The 18,987-nt window shown below is 42.0% G+C and overlaps 1 protein-coding gene across 3 annotated transcripts; it reads right to left on the reverse strand.

The window, feature by feature from the left end:
• Positions 1 to 28: 28 nt before the first annotated feature.
• prpf8 (pre-mRNA processing factor 8) lies at positions 29 to 18,028 on the reverse strand. Of its 3 annotated transcripts, none has more exons than XM_020600145.1 (43): positions 17,816 to 18,028; positions 17,003 to 17,123; positions 16,734 to 16,902; positions 16,230 to 16,394; positions 15,898 to 16,116; positions 15,596 to 15,808; positions 15,233 to 15,358; positions 14,947 to 15,052; positions 14,407 to 14,597; positions 14,143 to 14,262; positions 13,843 to 14,032; positions 13,524 to 13,643; positions 13,101 to 13,235; positions 12,800 to 12,929; positions 12,468 to 12,664; positions 11,780 to 11,986; positions 11,324 to 11,487; positions 11,106 to 11,232; positions 10,253 to 10,445; positions 9,905 to 10,092; positions 9,474 to 9,712; positions 9,210 to 9,356; positions 8,868 to 9,078; positions 8,549 to 8,665; positions 8,191 to 8,438; positions 7,895 to 8,074; positions 7,588 to 7,723; positions 7,037 to 7,206; positions 6,630 to 6,759; positions 6,376 to 6,522; positions 6,056 to 6,216; positions 5,692 to 5,883; positions 4,917 to 5,154; positions 4,653 to 4,781; positions 3,982 to 4,095; positions 3,656 to 3,829; positions 3,173 to 3,366; positions 2,754 to 2,993; positions 2,415 to 2,556; positions 2,128 to 2,268; positions 1,874 to 2,013; positions 945 to 1,147; positions 29 to 604 (listed from the first exon to the last, which is right to left on the reverse strand). In XM_020600145.1, exons 2-43 carry the CDS (start codon positions 17,109 to 17,111, stop codon positions 450 to 452), a joined length of 7,017 nt encoding a protein of 2,338 aa, XP_020455801.1. In that variant the 5' UTR covers positions 17,112 to 17,123; positions 17,816 to 18,028; the 3' UTR covers positions 29 to 449. The 3 variants fall into 3 exon arrangements, with proteins under 3 accessions (XP_020455801.1, XP_020455800.1, XP_020455802.1); XM_020600144.1 differs by having other exon boundaries at positions 17,792 to 18,028; XM_020600146.1 differs by lacking the exon at positions 17,816 to 18,028 and adding an exon at positions 17,295 to 17,317.
• Positions 18,029 to 18,987: the final 959 nt, after the last annotated feature.

Below are 18,987 nucleotides of genomic sequence, written 5' to 3' on the forward strand. Positions count from 1 at the left end.
CAGGATGACAAAAGATTACATCATCACATGACTGTTTACAAAGACTGTGATTTTTATTTATACCCAAGCTACAATGTCACAGGACATGCACTACAACATAGTATCAGGGCATGAAAATACAACTTTCATTTCTGAGGGCTAAGGGGAAGTAAGTCTTTACCGTTAAAACACAATGTCAATGGTGAAATATTACACTTAAGAACTGTGTACTGAAAACTACAAACAAATACAGATAGGCGTAGAGATAGCAGAAGCCACTTTACTCAGAAGGGAGGAAAGAGAGGGGGAACATAATAGCAAAACTTAACAGATTCGTAAAAGGTCCTTAAGCCTTTACATAAAAATTCCAAACATCACAATGTTCAATAGGAATATTACAAGAGCTGTTCTGGACTGGCTCCACATGATTCTGGTAGAGCATCTACAGAACCTATTTGCAGAACAAACTCTTAAGAAAACATGTCTTCGCGGTCAGCGTTGTAGATCTCACCCTCCTGCAATGAGGCGAAGTTTAGGAAGTGCGAAGGCCGGTGGACTTCATGGTAGAACTCTTTGGGGTTGGCCAGCTGCAAGTCGTACTTCATGTTGGGATCGTGGCGCACACCTGCAGAAAGACAAGTTAACAAAATGGTTATATGAACTCAACTATTCTGGCAACCCTGTTCGTACTCTACAACTTGGTGTCATTGGTTTGAGCACTATGGCATGCATTGCTCAAATAATAAATTGTTTATAACATTTAATTAACAAGATGCTGTGTATTAATATGCATAAGAAGAAAGACATTTGTATTTCCACCTGATCGTGCTAAATATGAACACAAACAGTAGTATGAAGGATATGACAGACAATTCTGTTTTAAAGCAGAATAATTTAAGACAAGAAACGAAAGAATAAAACAAAGGCAACTCTAAAATAAGAACAGCAACAAAATGGCTACTGACCCATGAAGTTGTAGTTCCAGGAGACTTGTCCTGGCACCATGAAGAAGCCAAGGAAGCGATCAGAGAGCAGCATCTGCACTCTCTCATAGTGGGATGGCAGGTAGCCTTTAGGGTTGTTGCCCTTATCTGTGTTCTGGCGACCCCACTCATAGCCACTGGGTGTCAGCTTGTAGGCTGTGAGCGTGCATGAGCCTGGAGTGAAGCTGAAAACCACAGGTAAAATGCATTAAAGTACCATCCACCTATCATCTAATGTGCAAGTGAATTTCCATCTATATGTCATCTATATGAAAGAAGCAAGACAACCACTGTAAAAGCCTTTCAGTCAAAGGACAGACTTTTTAAAAATCATAATAAGTTAGCATCAAGTCCCTAACAAGCTGCTTAATTCAAAATGGAAATATATTACTGTTATAGAATAACCACTAAAAGATGTATAATCAAATATCAGTGACTTTGCAATGTAATTTACAAACCCAAAGCATCATCTACTTATTGTATGTTCAAATATTTTCAGATTTGTATCACTCTGTGATAACAGTTTAGCACTGTATATTAAGACTAAAAGTTATGCATTAATTAAGGGCATAGCAACTCTGAGTGACAGGTGAGAGGGGAGGGTCCTGCACAGGGGGCTGGCCACTAGATGTCTAGAGAGCTCCATTCACACTCTACCCTCTTTGTCCATTTTTGGAATAGACCTATCAGTTTACACTGTAACAGAGTCAACATTTTAGCATCAGGACAAAACAGGTATACTAAATATTTGGTCTACAGATGTCAACTCCTTACAGCTACATGGCACTCATCTATTTCTAAGCAACATGTGGAAAATGACTAGGAAATTACAGAAGAATAAAATGATATAGGAAGAGGATGCCCATCTGAAAAACGCTGCAAGTTGTTTCAGATTTTGTAATGAAACCAACCTGCAGGTGATGATGATGGTCTTTTCTCCATCCCATGAAGGGTTGTCAGCCATGATCTTGGCATGGGTAGTGACATCCTGTGGGGACAGCTGAGGTGACTCGTTAGGCTGGGTGTGGATCCAGCCCAGGGGCTCCATTTCCTGTTTAAAGAATAGAAAAATGTTACCAACTTCTGGGACAAGAAAAAGCAGACTTTAAAACAGCCATTATAAAATACTCAGACTGAGCTTTCTCTCAAACTACATGGGTCTTACCTTGAGGTATTCATGACCAGGCAGCTGGTTGGGCAGGTGAACAGTCTGGTGGGTTCCCCACTGAGGCACCATGGCAATACAACGGATCTCCTTCACCTGCGGGTTGTCAGGTGGGCTAGTGCCATACAGGTAGCCGGCAATCTGGAACAACACAGTGCATATTAAGTATTTTAAGTAATGAGGTACCCCAAAGCAGAAATACAAAGTTATGTATCAATAAAATAGTTTTGCTTTACATATCAAAAGGAAACCATGTACAAACTGCAGGACAATGAATCCCTGTATACCTGTGCTCGTAGATCTGAGATGCAGATGAATTTCTTGAGGACGTTCTTGGGCAGGATGTAGGTGTAGCCCGTCTCTTTGATGTCATCAGATGACACATAGATGTGGTTGGTTCGGAGATGGAGGTTGGCGGCAGATATGGCCCTGACAGAACAAGGACAAGGGACATTAAAGCCAACCAACATGAAACAACAAACATGAAAATCAAACATTATGGCCATCTAGTTTACCATTTACTGCAATAAGCTGTAATGGCTATTTTTCATTATGGACTATAAGATCAATATTTAACTCACTACGGAGTAAACAAAGTCTGAAACTTAAACTAAATGCCCACATACCTGACTCTCCACTCAGTCTTGGAGGAGAAGGTCTGGGTCTCATAGTTGGAGGTCGTTGAGGTGATAATCTCGTCACCATGCTTATTGACAGTGCGGGTCTGCGTGGCGGTGAGCTGTGACTGTTCTTTGGTCTGCTTCTCAATCTCAGCGATTTGCTGCCGCTGTTGTGATGGAGCTGAGATCTCCATACCCAGGATGATGTCACGGATCTCGGACTGGGTCAGTGAGGCTACGTTCACACTGTAGGGAGAGAGGGAGAGCACTGAAAACTAAACAAGTCTGGATTTATTCAGCTCTACCCAGTTACAAAATGCAAATCTGTCATCTTAAAAACTGCAGTCCCAACATACTGACAACTATTTGAGCTATATACCGTCTCTGTTTCAGCTCAAAAAAATAAACTTAAACACAATACTTACTTGTTCTTTTTGCCATAATCTGCCAGAATGAGATCCTTGAGTTGCACTTCCACTTTGATCCACTCCTCGTCTGTGAGGGTGGGCCAGATGTGATGGGGCTCAGTGATAGTTGTCTTGTCAGGTTTCAGGATCACCTTGGCTCTGTCATTGTTGACGTGGAGCGCTCTGAGGATGAGGATGAGCCGGGAGAAGGCCTAGAAATGCAGCAGAGTACCAAACACAAAATATTGACACAGGGGAAGAAGGTGATCTTACCAAAAATCAATCCACCCTGAAGGGTTTTTTTGGAAGTCTGCTTGAACCAGCTCAAGTATACTTGACAACCTTAGGATTTGTAAGTATTATTTGTGCAGGTAAACACATTCCAACAGCTTGGTATGTTATAATTTTCCAATGGAATTAAGCATACAGCTGAACAGAGACATAACATAGTGGTACAGATTTAAACAACTCATTTTAATCCTGTCTGAGGCTCTTGCTCACTGTGTAAGATGAGATGGTCTTGAGCCAGTCATCGTAGAGGTTGAACAGCACCATCTGAGGCTCTGTAGCCTTCAGAATCAGGTCTCCAAACTTCTCCACCTTCAGACAGGCCTGGAAGGGCAGCTGCAACTCAGAGCCCTTAATCACAATGTTGGGGAAGTCGAGCAAGTGGACCTGTGAGGAGAAAACAACGGTATCACAACTGCAAAGTGTTGGGAGTATGTATCTAACTTTCTGAATTTACACATAGAGATGAGAACTGAGAAAATTGATAATTTGTCCAAGGATTCTAATTACTGTAGTAGTTATTAATATGACAGTCTCACCTCCAGAGGGTCCAGCATGCCTTTCCTTGTTACAATAATCTGTTTTGGCTGCTCTTCCACAGGGAGGGAGCGAATCAGGGCAGCCACTTCTTCAGCTGTCTTCCATTTGGCCAGCTACAGAGACAAAGGAAAAAAAAAAATTTGGATGAAGCTGGACACAGAAAAAAGTAACACCCTTTATACCAAATATCTATGTAGCAATGCCAAAGGGATGAGAGGCATTTCCGTGCCAGTGTTATTTACTTGAGGACTGGAGTTAGGAGCTGCTTTTAAAAAAGGGTGTTCAATTAGGCATTATCCGATATTGTCACTTTATCATTAACATCAGTATCTTAACATCAACCAATGATGATAATTAAGACATATTCAAGACTAATTAAACATCATAAAATTACCTTACCAGTGCTAGGTGACTGTAGCACTGGTAAGGCTTTATATGAACACTTCTAGCTACAATATTTTCAACTTCACACAATAGAAAAGAGCAAAAACAAATGTGGAACAAAACACAAACCAACTATAAAATGCAGTAAGAGGACTATTTCCTAAATACATGATTCCAAAATAACCACAGTAGGAGTTTGTAGTACAAAATTGAGCAGTCAAATCTAAACACAACAGGAACAAAGCAATAACAAAAAGCAGAGCTGGTGAGCAGAGCGCCGCTGTACCTGTCCCAGACGTTTCTGTCCAGCCCACACAGATGTGTGAATGATCTTGAGGAAGAGCTGACCAGTCCTGGGGTTGAAGATGAAAATAGCTCCGTTGATGGGCTTTGTGGTCAAGTTACCCTCAAAGGTCTGTTGGGACAGACAGAGACTACTAGGGTCAAAGGACATTTTTCCTGAGCCAAGACAATATATTCAGAGACTAATTAGAGCATGAAGACACACACAGACAATTCTTCAGTAAATAACTGAGGGGTCACCCCTCACCTTGTGGATGGTGACTCTGTAGACATTGGTGTCATCCACAAACCAGATGATCTGGTTGGAGAAGAGTTCACCATAGTTCTGTGAGGACAGGTAGGGCTCTGTGGGCTCTGAAGAGTACAGCTGCAGACCTTTGCGGATGCGCTCCCTGAGCACATACAGGGCAGGGTTGGCCTTCATGATCTTGGCCATGGCCTGCTGGATCAGAGGCTTGCTCCCAGGGAACCAGTTACCATAGGCACTACACAGGATGGACAAATAAAGCACAGTGCTCAGAAATACACCAATACTGTTTTGTTACAGATTGTTTCCTCTGATCATACTCAAAGAAAAACTCCTGACAGGGTGACAGGTCAGTGTACCAGTGTATCTACCCTTACTTTAGTGTGGCAGATAATTGTGTTCATGTCCAAGAACTTATGACAACAATGAACTGTTGAAATGCTGTTGGAAAACATCCTTGTCTACATAAACAAGTGGATGTCAAAATATAGGTAGTACTGTCAGTATTTGTCTAATAATTTTCTAGATATCGTTCATCTGTAATGCACTGAGTTCATCTTAAATCATAAAGGAAAAACACTGGTGTGTCTCCTTTAGACACCAAACAGTGAATGAATAACTTAACTGAAGACAAGCTGAAATAAACCTGTCACCTGTAACCAAGACAACTGGGTAAAACCATTAGACCACTTAATTTAGCAAAAATATTTATTTTATTTTAGGTCAAACAGCTACTATTTGCCATCATAACCCATGTACCGACGCTTGTCCTAACCTGTGAAGGTTGTAAGCCAGGTCAATAGCAATGAGCACCCCGGTGGGGGAGGGGTAGATACTCATGTTGTCTGTGGTGTAGTCCAGGAACTTGGCCCTGGCGTAGCGCTCAATGTCATGTGAATCGTAGTCACCCCAGCGGAGCTGAATGTCAATCCAGTACTTTTGTGTGGTGGTGCTGTCCATCACGTCCCTGTAGAACAAGGTGGACTTGCAATTAGTACAAGACTAGACATAAGGCCATTACAATACGTAAATTATGGATGGTTCGTGTAAGGTTTTCTTAAATATACATCGTTGTCAGACTTGAAGATAACCTTTTGTAAGTAATAATGTTCTGAGAAATATTGCTCTAGAAGTCATACTTTGAGTCGGCAAGCAGCGACGGACGAGAAACGTTCCACTTGTAGGATGCAAACAGGAGAATGTCTGCACAGGACGAGTTCATCTTGTACGACTTCCTGGGGTGGATGGTCTCTTTCTGCACTGTCTCAATCTCCAGAGCATCTAGCTCCTGATCAAACACCTGAGAACAAAAGCAGAAACTTTTTATACACTGTAACCTAGCCAGTAATACAGCAGATTTAAAAGAAACACTTCAAAAACAAACCTTCAGCTTGCTATTTTTCCACCATAATTGTGAGTGAAAAGCAAATTCATAGCTGGATAAAACCCGAAAATTTACCTGACAAAGATCCATGACAATGCTCTCATGAATCTTCTGCCACAAGTGAGCCCTGAAGATCTGAATGAGAGAGATCTTCAGCGTGGGGATCTTGCCGTGCATAAAGATTCCAGTCAAGTCAAGTTGCACTTGGAAACCCACGTACACCTAGAAACAAAAAGAGGATTTAAACCCTAAAGACAAGCTTTACATTTCTCACCACAGCAGAAAATTTAAACAACTGAGATATTTTCATGATTGCTGGTTGTACTAACATTGGCTCTGTTGATGGTGGGTGACCACCAAAGTGTGAAGCGACGATTGGGGATTTGGTTCAGACCAGACCTCTGGGCATTTGTCAGCTTCTTCCACTTCATGGACTCCTCAAAGCCGCTGGCCTTCTCCCTAAAGCCCAGAAAGACAATAAATGCTTCTTTTAATGCAATTAATTACATGTAGAACAAATCAGTTTGTTGCAAAGTATACATTCAGCAAAGACAACAGAGACCAGTACACAAAGTAGGTGTGAAAGCATTTTGGGCATGCTCTGAATTTTCTGGTCAGCCGTTAAGAACACACACCAGTGTGCAAAATATATGAAGTATTTCCCCTGACTGTTAAGCCTTAACAGGCCAACTTTCCTTATTTCCCAAAATGCACTGGTGTGATAAAGTGCTCTTACCAGAAGAGACCCTCCCAGGTGGGAAAGTAGGTTCCTTTGAAGAGTGTGTGCTCCAGGATTCCCTCCACACCACCCAGGGCCTGGATCATGTCTGTGCGGTAGTTGTTCAGGTTCCACAATTTGCCATCGTGTCTCTGGTGGGTCCACCAGAACGGGTTCTGCTTCAGCACCTGCACTCAGCCAAGAAAAGCGACATCCATGCATGGTTGTACTATATCTTGGTGTTTATTGCTAACTGGTAAATATGAGCTATTAACACTGGGAAATTGAGCTTGATAGTTAAGTGTACTAATATCCAAACTGTAAGCATTTTGAAAGGCCAATGTTAGTATTAATGCCAAAATAACTAATCTCATACATCTGGTATAGTTACTTCTATTTTGCTGGTGTCATGCTTTTTCCTTTGGCTCCAGACTCAGGCCAAACATTCCAAAATTTTACCCTGTAGGGCCTCTCATCAAGGTTTTAAACTTTTAATTTTCTTGAGTTACACTGAAGTGTATATATTGAAATGCATGCACATCAACACATCAGGAGCATCTCCAACATACCTGGTACTGCTTGAAGTCTGTCCTGACTCGCCAGCCTTTGTCATAAGCCAGTGTGTGTCTGTCCTTCTGGAAAAGTGTGTTGATACGGGGGATTCCTCTGTCCCACGAGTCCTCCAAATCCTCCAGGGTGAGACGCCTAAAAACACAAAAACCACACCATTATTAGCCTCAACCAGCTTCAGCTCTTATATAGTAATAGAAATACTTATTAGATAATTGTAGAGCAGCAGATTCAATGAATCCTAGGCCTTTGCACAGGTCACCAACATATGTTAGCAATAGCAAGCTGATCTGTTAAAGGCCTTACCTGTTCTGAGCGATGGCTTCTTGTCTCTTGAGAGCGTACTCAGCCCAAACCCTCTGGGAGTCAATGAACTCACTCTCCCATGGCTGAATGTAACGATACAGGTTAGGAATCAGCTGGTCCTCCTCATGACTCATTCCAGATCTGAAATGGGTGATGCCCACATCTGTCTGCTTGGACCACCTGTCAACAGAGAAAGAAAAATGAACATCCAACATGATGTGGTACCACAACTAAATTAATTTAAGACAATTTACTACCAAGAGATCAAATTAACACAGCCTGGCAGGTTGACTTACCGCAGGTCTGACTGTGGGATTAGTACGTGGCCCATTGACAACATACCAAGCCCGCCCAACTCTTTGGGAGTGTAGAAGACCACTGGGGGGAAGCGGCTAGGCATTTTGGAGTTAAGGCCGATCTTGATACGTGTCTGGATCTTGTTCTCACACTTCACCAGCAGGTCCAGGAGCTCCTGGGTATTGACCACTGCTTCACGGAAGTACGTCATCAAGCCAATTAGAGCAGTGTTCCATTTGTTCACAATCTGGAGGTAAAGAAAGAACCTACTGAGATATTTGGACAAGGTAATTACCCCCACCTCTACTTTTAGTTGTTATGCATTCTAGTTTGTTTGGGATAAACCCATCTGCTGACCTTTGTGAATGTGGTAGATCCAGAGGCCATCAGGATCTGACGCACTCTGTTGTGGAAGCGCTGCATCGATTCATCATCCACACGTAGGAAACATTGTGCTGTCCTCTCCTTTGTTACCTGCACATGCAAATACAGTGCGAGAACATGATAACAGGAACGTGATCAAAACCAAAAGAAGAAAAACAAGTAGTAATGCTTTAATCAGATGCAAGTATCAGTACTGTACTAATATATTTATCCAACACCAGTTGTCTGAACAGTACTGCTGCCTGAAACTGTCAAAGTCAGCAACGTATTGTCTTGGGCATTAGTTTCTCACCTCGTTCTGTAGGTTCCACACACCATCCTTGTGAGTAAACTCCTCATAGCTGGTACGGCACTTGGGAAGGATGCGGCACTCGAAGCCACACATGTTGAAGAGCAGGTTAGGGTTGTCTTTGCTGTAGACTGACACAAAGCTGTTCTCCCACTGGACCGTGGTCACTGACCTGGGGAGGCGGTTCTTGATGTCCCAGAACACAGCACGTCCACTGCAAAGAATAAGAGTTATTGTTAGTCTCCAAATCCAGTTTGACTATAATGACTATAATATATTATGACTATAATGTTCAACAAAGAGCAAGATTTAATTTTACAATAGACTCCTAACTGAAGAACTCACAGGTTGACATCGTGCTTCATCAGCCTCATGCGGGCATCACGAGGCCAGCACTTCTTATTGTTGTAACCCACAATGTTCTCATTGTTGGGGTCTGGGTGCTCCGTGAGATACCTCTGAATCAGGTCCCTGGCCTCATCAGCAGAGAACCTGCAGGACCCAGGAAAATGCTGTTATTACTTATTGCCACACTTCACCCTATTCTGGCAGACAAAATGTGAAAAGTCTGAAAGGGTTAATCGTATCATTTTTGTAATTCAATCCCACCTGAAGAAGATGTGGATACGGTCGATATAGCGGCAGTACAGCCGGATCGGATGGGCACTCTCCGTGGCTGTGTCTTGGAAACTGAGGAAGTCGTTTGGCATCTGAGGCGGGCCAGCCATCTCACTGGCACGATGTAAGCCAAGCACCAGCAGGTCCATCACCAGGCCATAGTACTGTACAATGAATGAGGCAAACTGGAGCCCCCTGATGATGCCATAGGAGTTGGTGTGGTTCATGTCCTTGGAAGGAAAAAAAGCTTGCATCAAACACTAGTACAAACTACATGGGAAAACAGAATGTAAAAATCTTAAACTGTCACTCAATGATAAATTCATTGTCTATACCCTGAGCTAGAAATCTCATTAGATTTCTAAGGAATTGTCAAAGATAAGAATAGGACTAAATCAGATCTGAAATAAATGAACGTTTACTTTGTAGTTGATGACCACATTGTTCTTGGCTGTCATGTAATCAGCAATGTTGTGGTCGACAATGAGACGCAGCAGCCTGTTGAGCAATGTCAGATCAATCTTCTCATACATCTTCTCATAGCGGGATTCCAGCATCACATTGCACTCGCCCTCTGCAGTCTCCCACACGTCCTGCAAATTGTTGATGCCTGAGGAGAATTAAAGTTTTTAAATTTTAGTTTGACTCTGGGTCCTGGCAAGATGGAGCTTTCAGACAGGATTCATTCTATTGACAAAATTCCACTTAAACACATATTGAGGTATTTCACTGCCTCATCTCTAGCATAACAACGCTGAGCGGAGCCTGACCTTGGCACCACTTGTAGACCAGCAGTGGTGGTGGTTCAGTGTCAGCAGGTTTAATCCAGGGTGGGAACAGGCGTCTCTTGTCTGCCTCGTACCATAGGTATTGGTCCAGATAGGCATCAGTGATCTTCTCCAGGGGCTCCACGTCATACACAGGCACCAAGTGGCTATACAAGTCCATGAACTCAATACCCACCTGCAAAAGAAGCAGATTTTCTGAGAATGACCAATCAATTGAGTATTATAGGAAAGAAAGAACAATACTAACAAAATTAGAGGTTATAAGAGGCAGACTAGAGAAAACATACCCTGCACTGGTTTACACAAATTATGATAATCATTTTTATTTGCCAAGTATGTTTTACACACACACACAAGGAATTTGCCTCCAGTACAAAACTGAGGCAGCCATCTGCAGTGCCAATTCACACACAAACATGGTAGCACTGTCCCTGCAAGGCAATGCCCTGGCCATCAGAAGCAACTTGGGGTTCAGCGTCTTGCCCAAGTACACTTCGACATGTTGACTGGGGAGAACAGGAATCAAACCGCTGACCTTCCAGTTAGGGGACAATAGCTCTACCTACTGAGCCACAGCTGCCAACAATCCGCTGATAAGTTCCTTTAGGCAAAAATAAGCAATTCATGAACAAGAAACCGTGTGTAACATCGCTTTCCCTATAACTCATGTTCAAATTTGTATCATTTATAAAGTGACCTGAGAAATATTGAAAATAAATTTGATGCATTTCAAACCAATGCTTTGCACTTCAAATTCCACATAATGATGGAACCCAAAAGTTGGGTTTTATCTGTTGAAAATTAAAAACATATCTGCACATATGTTGGTCCTAACCTCTTTGAAGGCTCTCTGGGTGAGCAGGTGACGTTTGATCCTGGAAAGGGCCTCGTGAGGATTGTCATAAGCCTGCTCTATCAGTCCCAGCTCCTCCCTCTGACTCTGGTTCAGACGTGACTTGACACTAGCAGACAGAGAGACAAACTGAATAATGCAGAAAAACATTTTGCATAAACAGTTGCTCATACAGTTGGTTGTGATCTGAGTATGTTTACCTGTAAGCCTCTTTGAGCCTCTCCAAAGCCAGGATCAGCAGCTTGGTGTCATGTTTGTATGACAGTGGAGGGAAGGGAATGGGCGAGAACCGCCGACTCTCCAGCCAGTGCACGGTGGTGGTGTAAATGGCTACTGCCTCTTCAGCTGTGATGTAGGGGCCGTCCTGTAGGCAGAACATGTACACTTAGATTAAAATCGGCAACATGTGAAGAACCCAGGCTTTAGTAGCTTTGATGTAAATCGCTGAACAAATGATGAAGCAGTATCTGAATGGTGAAGGCCCAAACTGCATCAGCAGCCAGTGATGAAGAAGAGTCATCATTCATTTTAATATTCCTCCAGTTCTTACGCACAGGCAAGCAGACCAATGCAAGTGCGCCTTTGTAAGAGGACCTCATTCAAAACTTCACATAGAGCTTTTATTTTCTTTTTGAGGTTTCTCCTGTGAGCGTTACCTTCAGGTAGTTGTGCTGTCTCTCCTGCTCAGCTTTCAGGTACAAACGGGTCAGTCTGCCCAGGTTCTTCTTGCACACAGTCTTATCCACAGTGGCTCCACGACGGATTCTCTCACGATTGTAGTGGGCTGTGTTGGTCCACCAGTCAGCCTTGGCCTTCACATAACGCAGGATCATGTTCTCAATGGGAGTGGGCAGGCCTGGCACCTGAAATGATAGGAACAAAAAAAAATTTAAAAAAATCTGTACTTTGATTCTAAACAACTAAAAGTGACAAATGATTTGAATCATTGTTGCAACTACTCTTCTTTTTTCTTTTTTATCTACTCATTGTGAACTTGCTTTATTATAAAATTTTACACTGGGTCATTGAGGAAATATTTTAAATTAAGACCTCTAACCACAACTAATGCATATGTAAAGACTTCACAGATGAAGTAGTGACAAAAAATGAGTGATTTCACTCTTTTTTGAAAAATATGACATCAAATATGGTGACATTTTCAGGTTAAAAAAGGTAAATAAATCTGAGACCATCATCAGAATGTCATCTTTTCATTACAATGACATGTTGTTCTAAAAAAAGCTAGTATTAATAAAACTGTTTTAAAACACGTTCTACATCTCAGCCAGCCTCTCTCCCATATAGTTCTATGTCCCAGTGATATGATCACTGTGTGGAACTGACCTTCCAGGGGATGTTGGCCTTCCAGCACCTCCAGGACTCACTGAGGTGCTGTAGGATGGTCCTGGCCTTGTTTTGTTTGATACCCTCAGGCATCATGTCCAAAATGTCATGCATCACCGCAGCACGCAGCTCCAGGTCAAAGTGCGACTCCACGCGCTGTTTGGTCACGGTCTTGGCTACGCCCTTGGAGTGACGTCCTGTTGAACCAATCAAAATAAAATAAATAAACTGTTGCTTAAACTTCCATAGTTCCTGTCAACAAAATCCTCTGAACGTGTGCATCATGCAACCTGTTGCCCAAATAATTCATATGGCGCATATATAGCACATACCTTCAAACTGCCTGGCCAGCAGATTCCCCAGCCACCTCTCCAACAGCGGAGTAATGCCCCTCATGAAGAACAGCCACACTCTCCAGCCAGGGGCCCAGAAGCCACAACCTGGACCTTTGCCCACAGGACCCTAATCAAACAAACACATAGAAAAAGACAAATATAAAGACCAACTTTAGATTAAAAAGTAGTGTGCCTCATGCTACAGCTGCTCTGTAGCTTGTGAAAATTACACATGCTTTCTGAACTAAACAGCATCAAACAAACCACTGTCAGATTAAATATATCAGGATTTACTTACAGTGTTGAACCGGTAGTAGATCAGATGCTTCAGGTCTTTGCACATTCGGATTTGCCTCATCAACTTATACTTGTAGCGGTACATGCCTGTCAGCTGACCCACATGAGCAAAAATGTACTGCAGCCCGTCGGACAGCTACAATACAAAGTCAAAGTTCAGAGATTAGTAAAATGTTAAAGTACTATAAAATACCGCAACAGCCATATGTGATTATTGTTAATTAAAACAACACCACCCCTGAAACTGATATAAAAAATGATCACACTTTCTTAAGATGTTGGCACTCAGATGTTCTCAGTGGCTCTATTTGTGCAGGCATTAAAGTTGATGAAATTTCACTTTCAAATGGAAAATGAATTAACTGAGTAAATGTCACTGGGTTACAGACAAAATGTTCTGTGTCGAGTATGCTGCAGAACTAACCTGGAAGGCATCGACATTTCCCAGTCTGTACTGCACATGGCTGTCAACCACCAGCTTACTGAGACGCAGCACCTCTCTACACAGATGGAAGGCATTGCCGAATCGGGACTTCTTTCGCTCCTGTGGGACAGAAACAACAACATAGTTAACAGTGGTTATGTTACTTCAGAAAACAGTGTAACATTTTTAGCTCTGCAGAGATGTGAAGAAACCACCACTAAAGGGAATAATCATAGATTCGGAGAAAGACAAATTCCTAAGATTCACATTAGATCACTTCACACTAGGAGTTATAGATGATCTGCTCTGGAGCATATACCTTTGTGGTCAGTGTCTTGACAGGCTTCAGGTTGAAGTTGTAGTCAAGATGCAGGTAGTTGAGGTTCTTACGGTGAATGAGCAGGTTGAGCATGTTGTAGCCCTGTCTGCACACCTGCAAGCCCACCTCCACCCAGTCCAGCTTGGTGGACTGAAAGAACTTTGTGGCCTTGAAGGAACGGAACAGATACCTGAAAGACAACAAAAAATCCTTAAAAAAAAAACAACTAGATGATGAAAAAAAAAAAAAAAACACTTCGGCTTAATAGGACATCTAAAGTTGGCATCTAACAATTCTCACCTCTTCTTCTGTGCCTTGGGTGGTCTGTGTTTGAGAGCATTGAGGACATAGTACTTCAACAGTTTCTGGTATGACACACGCACTTTCACTGGCTGTCCTGCAGGGCAGTGCTCTCGATACCTGTAGAATCAAGAAATACCCCCACACCATAATTTTACATGAGAATGAGAAAAAAAAGAAAACTTCAATAAAGCTGGTTCATCTTTTTAATCTGTAAATTATGACCCATTTGTTCTTGTTCTAACATGTTGATAGTTTGCTCACCAGTTTTTGATCAGGGGGATATCAATGGCACGCCTTGTGCGGCCAGATCGTAGGTTGAAGGGTCTTGGTGCCCACAGCAGAGCAATACCATTAGCTGTGTTGTCTGTGTAGAGTGGGGTCTCTTTGAGAAAGGGCTCCACAAACTCAGGAAGCTCAAACTCCTCATCGTCATCAGGCAGAGGCTCCTGGCTCTGAGCAGGTAACAATAAGAATAGAAAAAAAGGTTTATTTTGTGGTTACAACATCATCATCTATGGAATCTATGATTTTGCCAGTGTTTTACTGCAAATCACCTTGAAACCTACTTAGTATAAATTATCACATGCAATATCTGAATGGTGAAGGGACAATGGCATCTGCAGCAAGTGATAAATGAGCCACCGTTCACTTTTATATTCCTCCAGTTCTTACACACAGACAAGCAGACCAATGCAAGTGAGCCTTTGTAAAAGCACCTCATTCAAAGCTGTGTTTGGAAATTTTCTGTGAGGTGATTATATTTATCCTTTCTCATCTGCTGAAGGTGGATGAGCCTTTTACCTTGACAGAATGTCTGTGTGAGATGGGGTTGATCAGTGGGTCAAAGTAGAATGCTGGAAGATCTGGATCCTCTGTCTTGATAAACACAACGTTGGGTGTGTGGTACCTGCAGAGGTAAAGTCATGAGTGTTGACTCATTTCTTAAAGCCAATATTAGAGTTATTATAGCAAACCTAATAATTCAGTAAAGTTCAAATGTTCAAGGGCATGTCACACAAGTTAAACCTGCACTATATCTTTATCTCTACTGCCACTTTAAGAAATAATTCACTCATATACTTCTTACCAGGTGAGGTGGACATGGTGTGGCAAGTTGTTGTACAGGTAGGGGAAGGCAATTTTGTACTCTGTTCTGATGGGTTGTCGAATGATGATTTTGTTGATGTCATTGAACTCATTCCAGTCTTCATCTCTGCAGGAGAAACAACAAGGATCATCCAAGGCACAAATCCTCCAGCATCTATTCTTATTTTATGTTTGGGGGAAAACAGGAATACCCTTACCCAGAAACAAGCAAAATGAAAAAAAAAGCCTAACAAATGTATACATATTTATGAGGATGCAGATGTTGTTCATGCAAAGTGGCATTCATAATCTAATACAATACAAATACAAGAGTGTTAAGTTATTAAAGGAAAGCAGTCCTTACTGAAGGTTGATGTCCCTGACCAGTGGCTCAAACTTCGGCCCCCCAGGGATGGCCATATTTAAAGCTTTGGAGGTAAAGAAAGCCTTGAGGTCAAACAGATAAAAGTAATTGAAATCCACCAGGTCTGTCAGAAGTTGATTGGCCAGACGGTACAGTGTGGACATCATGGGCAGCGTGAACTGCCAGCGACGGTAGGTGGTGCCATTCACAAACCTGAAGAGAGCACAAATGAATTAGTCTAATTTTGCCATCTACACATTAGCTGAATATGCTTGTCTTTAAAGAGTGATGTGACTACATACTTGGCATTATCTTTGAGGGGCTGGTGCTCATAGAACCACTCCACAACAGAAGAGTCCTCCTCAGGGTCCAGCTCCATCTGAATGGCCTCTAGTGGTTCCACATCAAGGATGTTGTCAGCGTAGTCTAGTGGCGGCTCCTCATCATCAAATGGTGGAAAGCGCATACGCTTGAAGTGACGACGGTCACGCTTCTCACGACGCATCATGATCCACATGGTGCTGGAAGATAAGGGTTACCAAAAAATATAAATGAGCAGTATATACTTGGTGTTACTACTCAAATGTGCAAGGGTAATATACTACAAGCATAATAGTACAGCACGTTCTCTTACCCCCACTGCGCAATGTAGACTGGTTCTATTACCCAAGGGATTTCATTCACAAAAGAAATAGCTCCAGTGATGTGGTAGAGGACAGGTACATCTCGAATCTGTTCCCAAGGCATAGGCATGTTCTCCAGCAGCTTCAGCACTGCATGTGGCATGTATTTGAGGGCACTGCTCAACAAAAAGAAAGTTACAGAATGAGTTATAGCAGTATAGGAATGATCTTAATCATTTACCAAACAAGGCAAACTGAAAAAACTTAGAAAAAAATCAACTGGACTAGATTTCTAGGTCAAAGACGTTTCACCTCTCATCCAAGGCACAAGGCAAATGTTTTTTTATAACCAAGAAATTGGGCATGAAGACAATTAGTGTCAAGTTCACATGTACTTTAAAAGTTTACCTAGAGTACATTTGAATAGGTTACTCAGCTAAGACAATATAATAATGATGTTGTTTACTTAGTCTTTTGAAATCAACAAACTTAGTACTTGTATGATTAATTTTTACCCAAGGTAGACCCTCTTGTCATGGCGAAACTTTCTATTGGTCATGTCTCCATGGTCCCTAATGATCTTGCGAACATGTTCAGGGGGCATGTCTTCCTTCTGAGCATCCACAAAGCCAAACTTTCGCTTTTCTGAGTAGCGCTTTGCCTGCAACTGCTGCCATTTTCTTGCTGCAGATGTGGGGGACATTTAACATATTATAACAAAATGAATCACATCCATTGATAATTTACAAAACAAATGTGCTGCATTGAGTGAAAGCCAACATACCTTTCTCTTGCAGCTTCTCCTCCGACATGAAGTCCGGGACTGGTGCAGGAGGGGGTACACCAGGTGGCATGGCTGCAGGGACCCCCCTGTAGGGGAAGGTAGCTGCCATGTTGCCTCACCACTGAAAACAAAGACACCAATCTAAGAATTATAATAAACACAGACCCTACATGAGTTTTCTATTTTTTCAGGATCCGTATGTAATAACGCCCCACCACCACCCCAAAAGTGGTATTGCAAATCAAAACAGAAGAATAACAGTTGCATTTTTAAATCTAAAAATCACACTTACATGATTACATTAACACATCGAGTTCCCTGGCTCTCTCTAATAAGTCGTGACTTAAGTTATTCGCCAATACTGCGTTATACATATAATGCTATTCTACAAACTAAACCAAGTTTAAGAATCGCTCTAGAACAGACACTCTTCTTCTGTCAGCATAAAATCATTATAGCGTATTATTATAGCCAGAGGAATCTGTAACTTTTGCAGTTACCATAGCCATAGTTATCTTGCTATTTGCTAACTGTTAGCTTTACAACATGGCTTCCTGAACGGCTCCAACTGTAAAGTTCAACAAACTCTAAACACTTAACTCGTTTGGTGAGTTTTACATTACAGTATTAAATCACAAATCATGGGGTCTTTGCCATGGGTTGCTCAACAAGTTTGCACAACATTAGTTAACGTTGTGGTACTCTAATTACTGGTCAGGCCAAGCGTGATTGACGCGGTAAGCTAACCAATTGCTAAGATTAGCATTACTGCTAACGAAACAAAAATACCTGCAACACCACACGCCTCGCTACCTTCACTTCCAGGGTAATTTCTTAACGTTGAAGATGTCCTCGTTTCAGAAAGAGGCAATTACTACAACATTTCCCTTTCAGGAATGTATTGTCTTGTTTCTAAATCACTCTTCTATTGATTTGTCTTCATAAAAACGCATCACACACGGCGACCACACGATGAACGCAGTTCAGCGGAAATCACAGACAACAGCTACGCCGGAAATCAGTGTTTCATAACACTAAACAGATAGGGCTCTACGTTGAAAAATACGCAAACGTAGAACAAGCGCAATTTAGCAAATACCCGGATGAGCCAAGAAAAAGAAGAGCCATTTCCGGTACACTAGCAAACAGTAGTGCCCTCTGCAGTCCTTCTTTTTTAAATTGACGGTGGTGACGAATTTCGGCCTTTGACATATTATAACCATGCTCGAGGTGGGCCGGTTCGCACTGGTAGGCTACCGGCACTTCTACATTTTACTTTTTGGGGTACAGGGCCTTTTTCTTTTTCTTTTTCTTTTTTATCTCGTTTCCTAATGAACATTCCTTTGTCTGTCTGCATTGTTTACTGCCTGTTAATACTGTATATTTTGCATTGTTTGTATTGTTTATTGCTTGTTTATACTGTTTATTTTGTTATACTACACAGCCTTATGTTGGTATATTTTTCACTTGCCCCTTGGTGCTGCCTGCATGAGGATATGTACATGCACATTGAGAATCACTGTATCAGCGTCAAATTCCCCAGGTCCAACACACCTGGTCAATAAAGCTGATTCTGATTCAGATTCTTGTGTACCGGCAATTCTCACAAGTTGCTGGTGTTCCGTCTAGTTATGCTATTTATTGAGATGTGCTACCTAGAACTCCCAAAGTGATTAGGTATTAGGGATGGGGGTGGGGTTAGTGAATAAATCACTCCTGCTACTAAGGTAGCACAATTCGCACTGTGTCTTGCCTGGACAGCTGAAGAGAGCAGCAGAGGGCGATGACATGAAACTGTAGTACAGATGGATAGCTTAGGAGCTTTCCACCAGAGCGGATTACTCCATCAAAAAGACCTGAGCTCCCCAGAAGCTACAAAAATCCAAGTTTGGGTGATCCCAAATAATCAATAATCAAATTCAGTTTAGTTATATCATCTCTAATCCTAAAACAAACTACATACAAATTCAAAACTAAAGACAATA

Source organism: Monopterus albus, unplaced genomic scaffold, assembly GCF_001952655.1.
Source record: "Monopterus albus unplaced genomic scaffold, M_albus_1.0 scaffold45.1, whole genome shotgun sequence".
NCBI classification, from domain to species: domain Eukaryota; kingdom Metazoa; phylum Chordata; class Actinopteri; order Synbranchiformes; family Synbranchidae; genus Monopterus; species Monopterus albus.

Excerpts from the sequence above, each read along its gene's own strand:
- prpf8 (XM_020600145.1), bottom strand. The coding sequence starts at position 17,111 with ATGGCAGCTACCTTCCCCTACAGGGGGGTCCCTGCAGCCATGCCACCT. Across the intron at positions 15,053-15,232 it reads CACCATGTCCACCTCACCTG|GTACCACACACCCAACGTTG; the intron begins GTAAGAAGTATA and ends TTACCTCTGCAG. Across the intron at positions 7,724-7,894 it reads GAAGCCATCGCTCAGAACAG|GCGTCTCACCCTGGAGGATT; the intron begins GTAAGGCCTTTA and ends TTGTGTTTTTAG.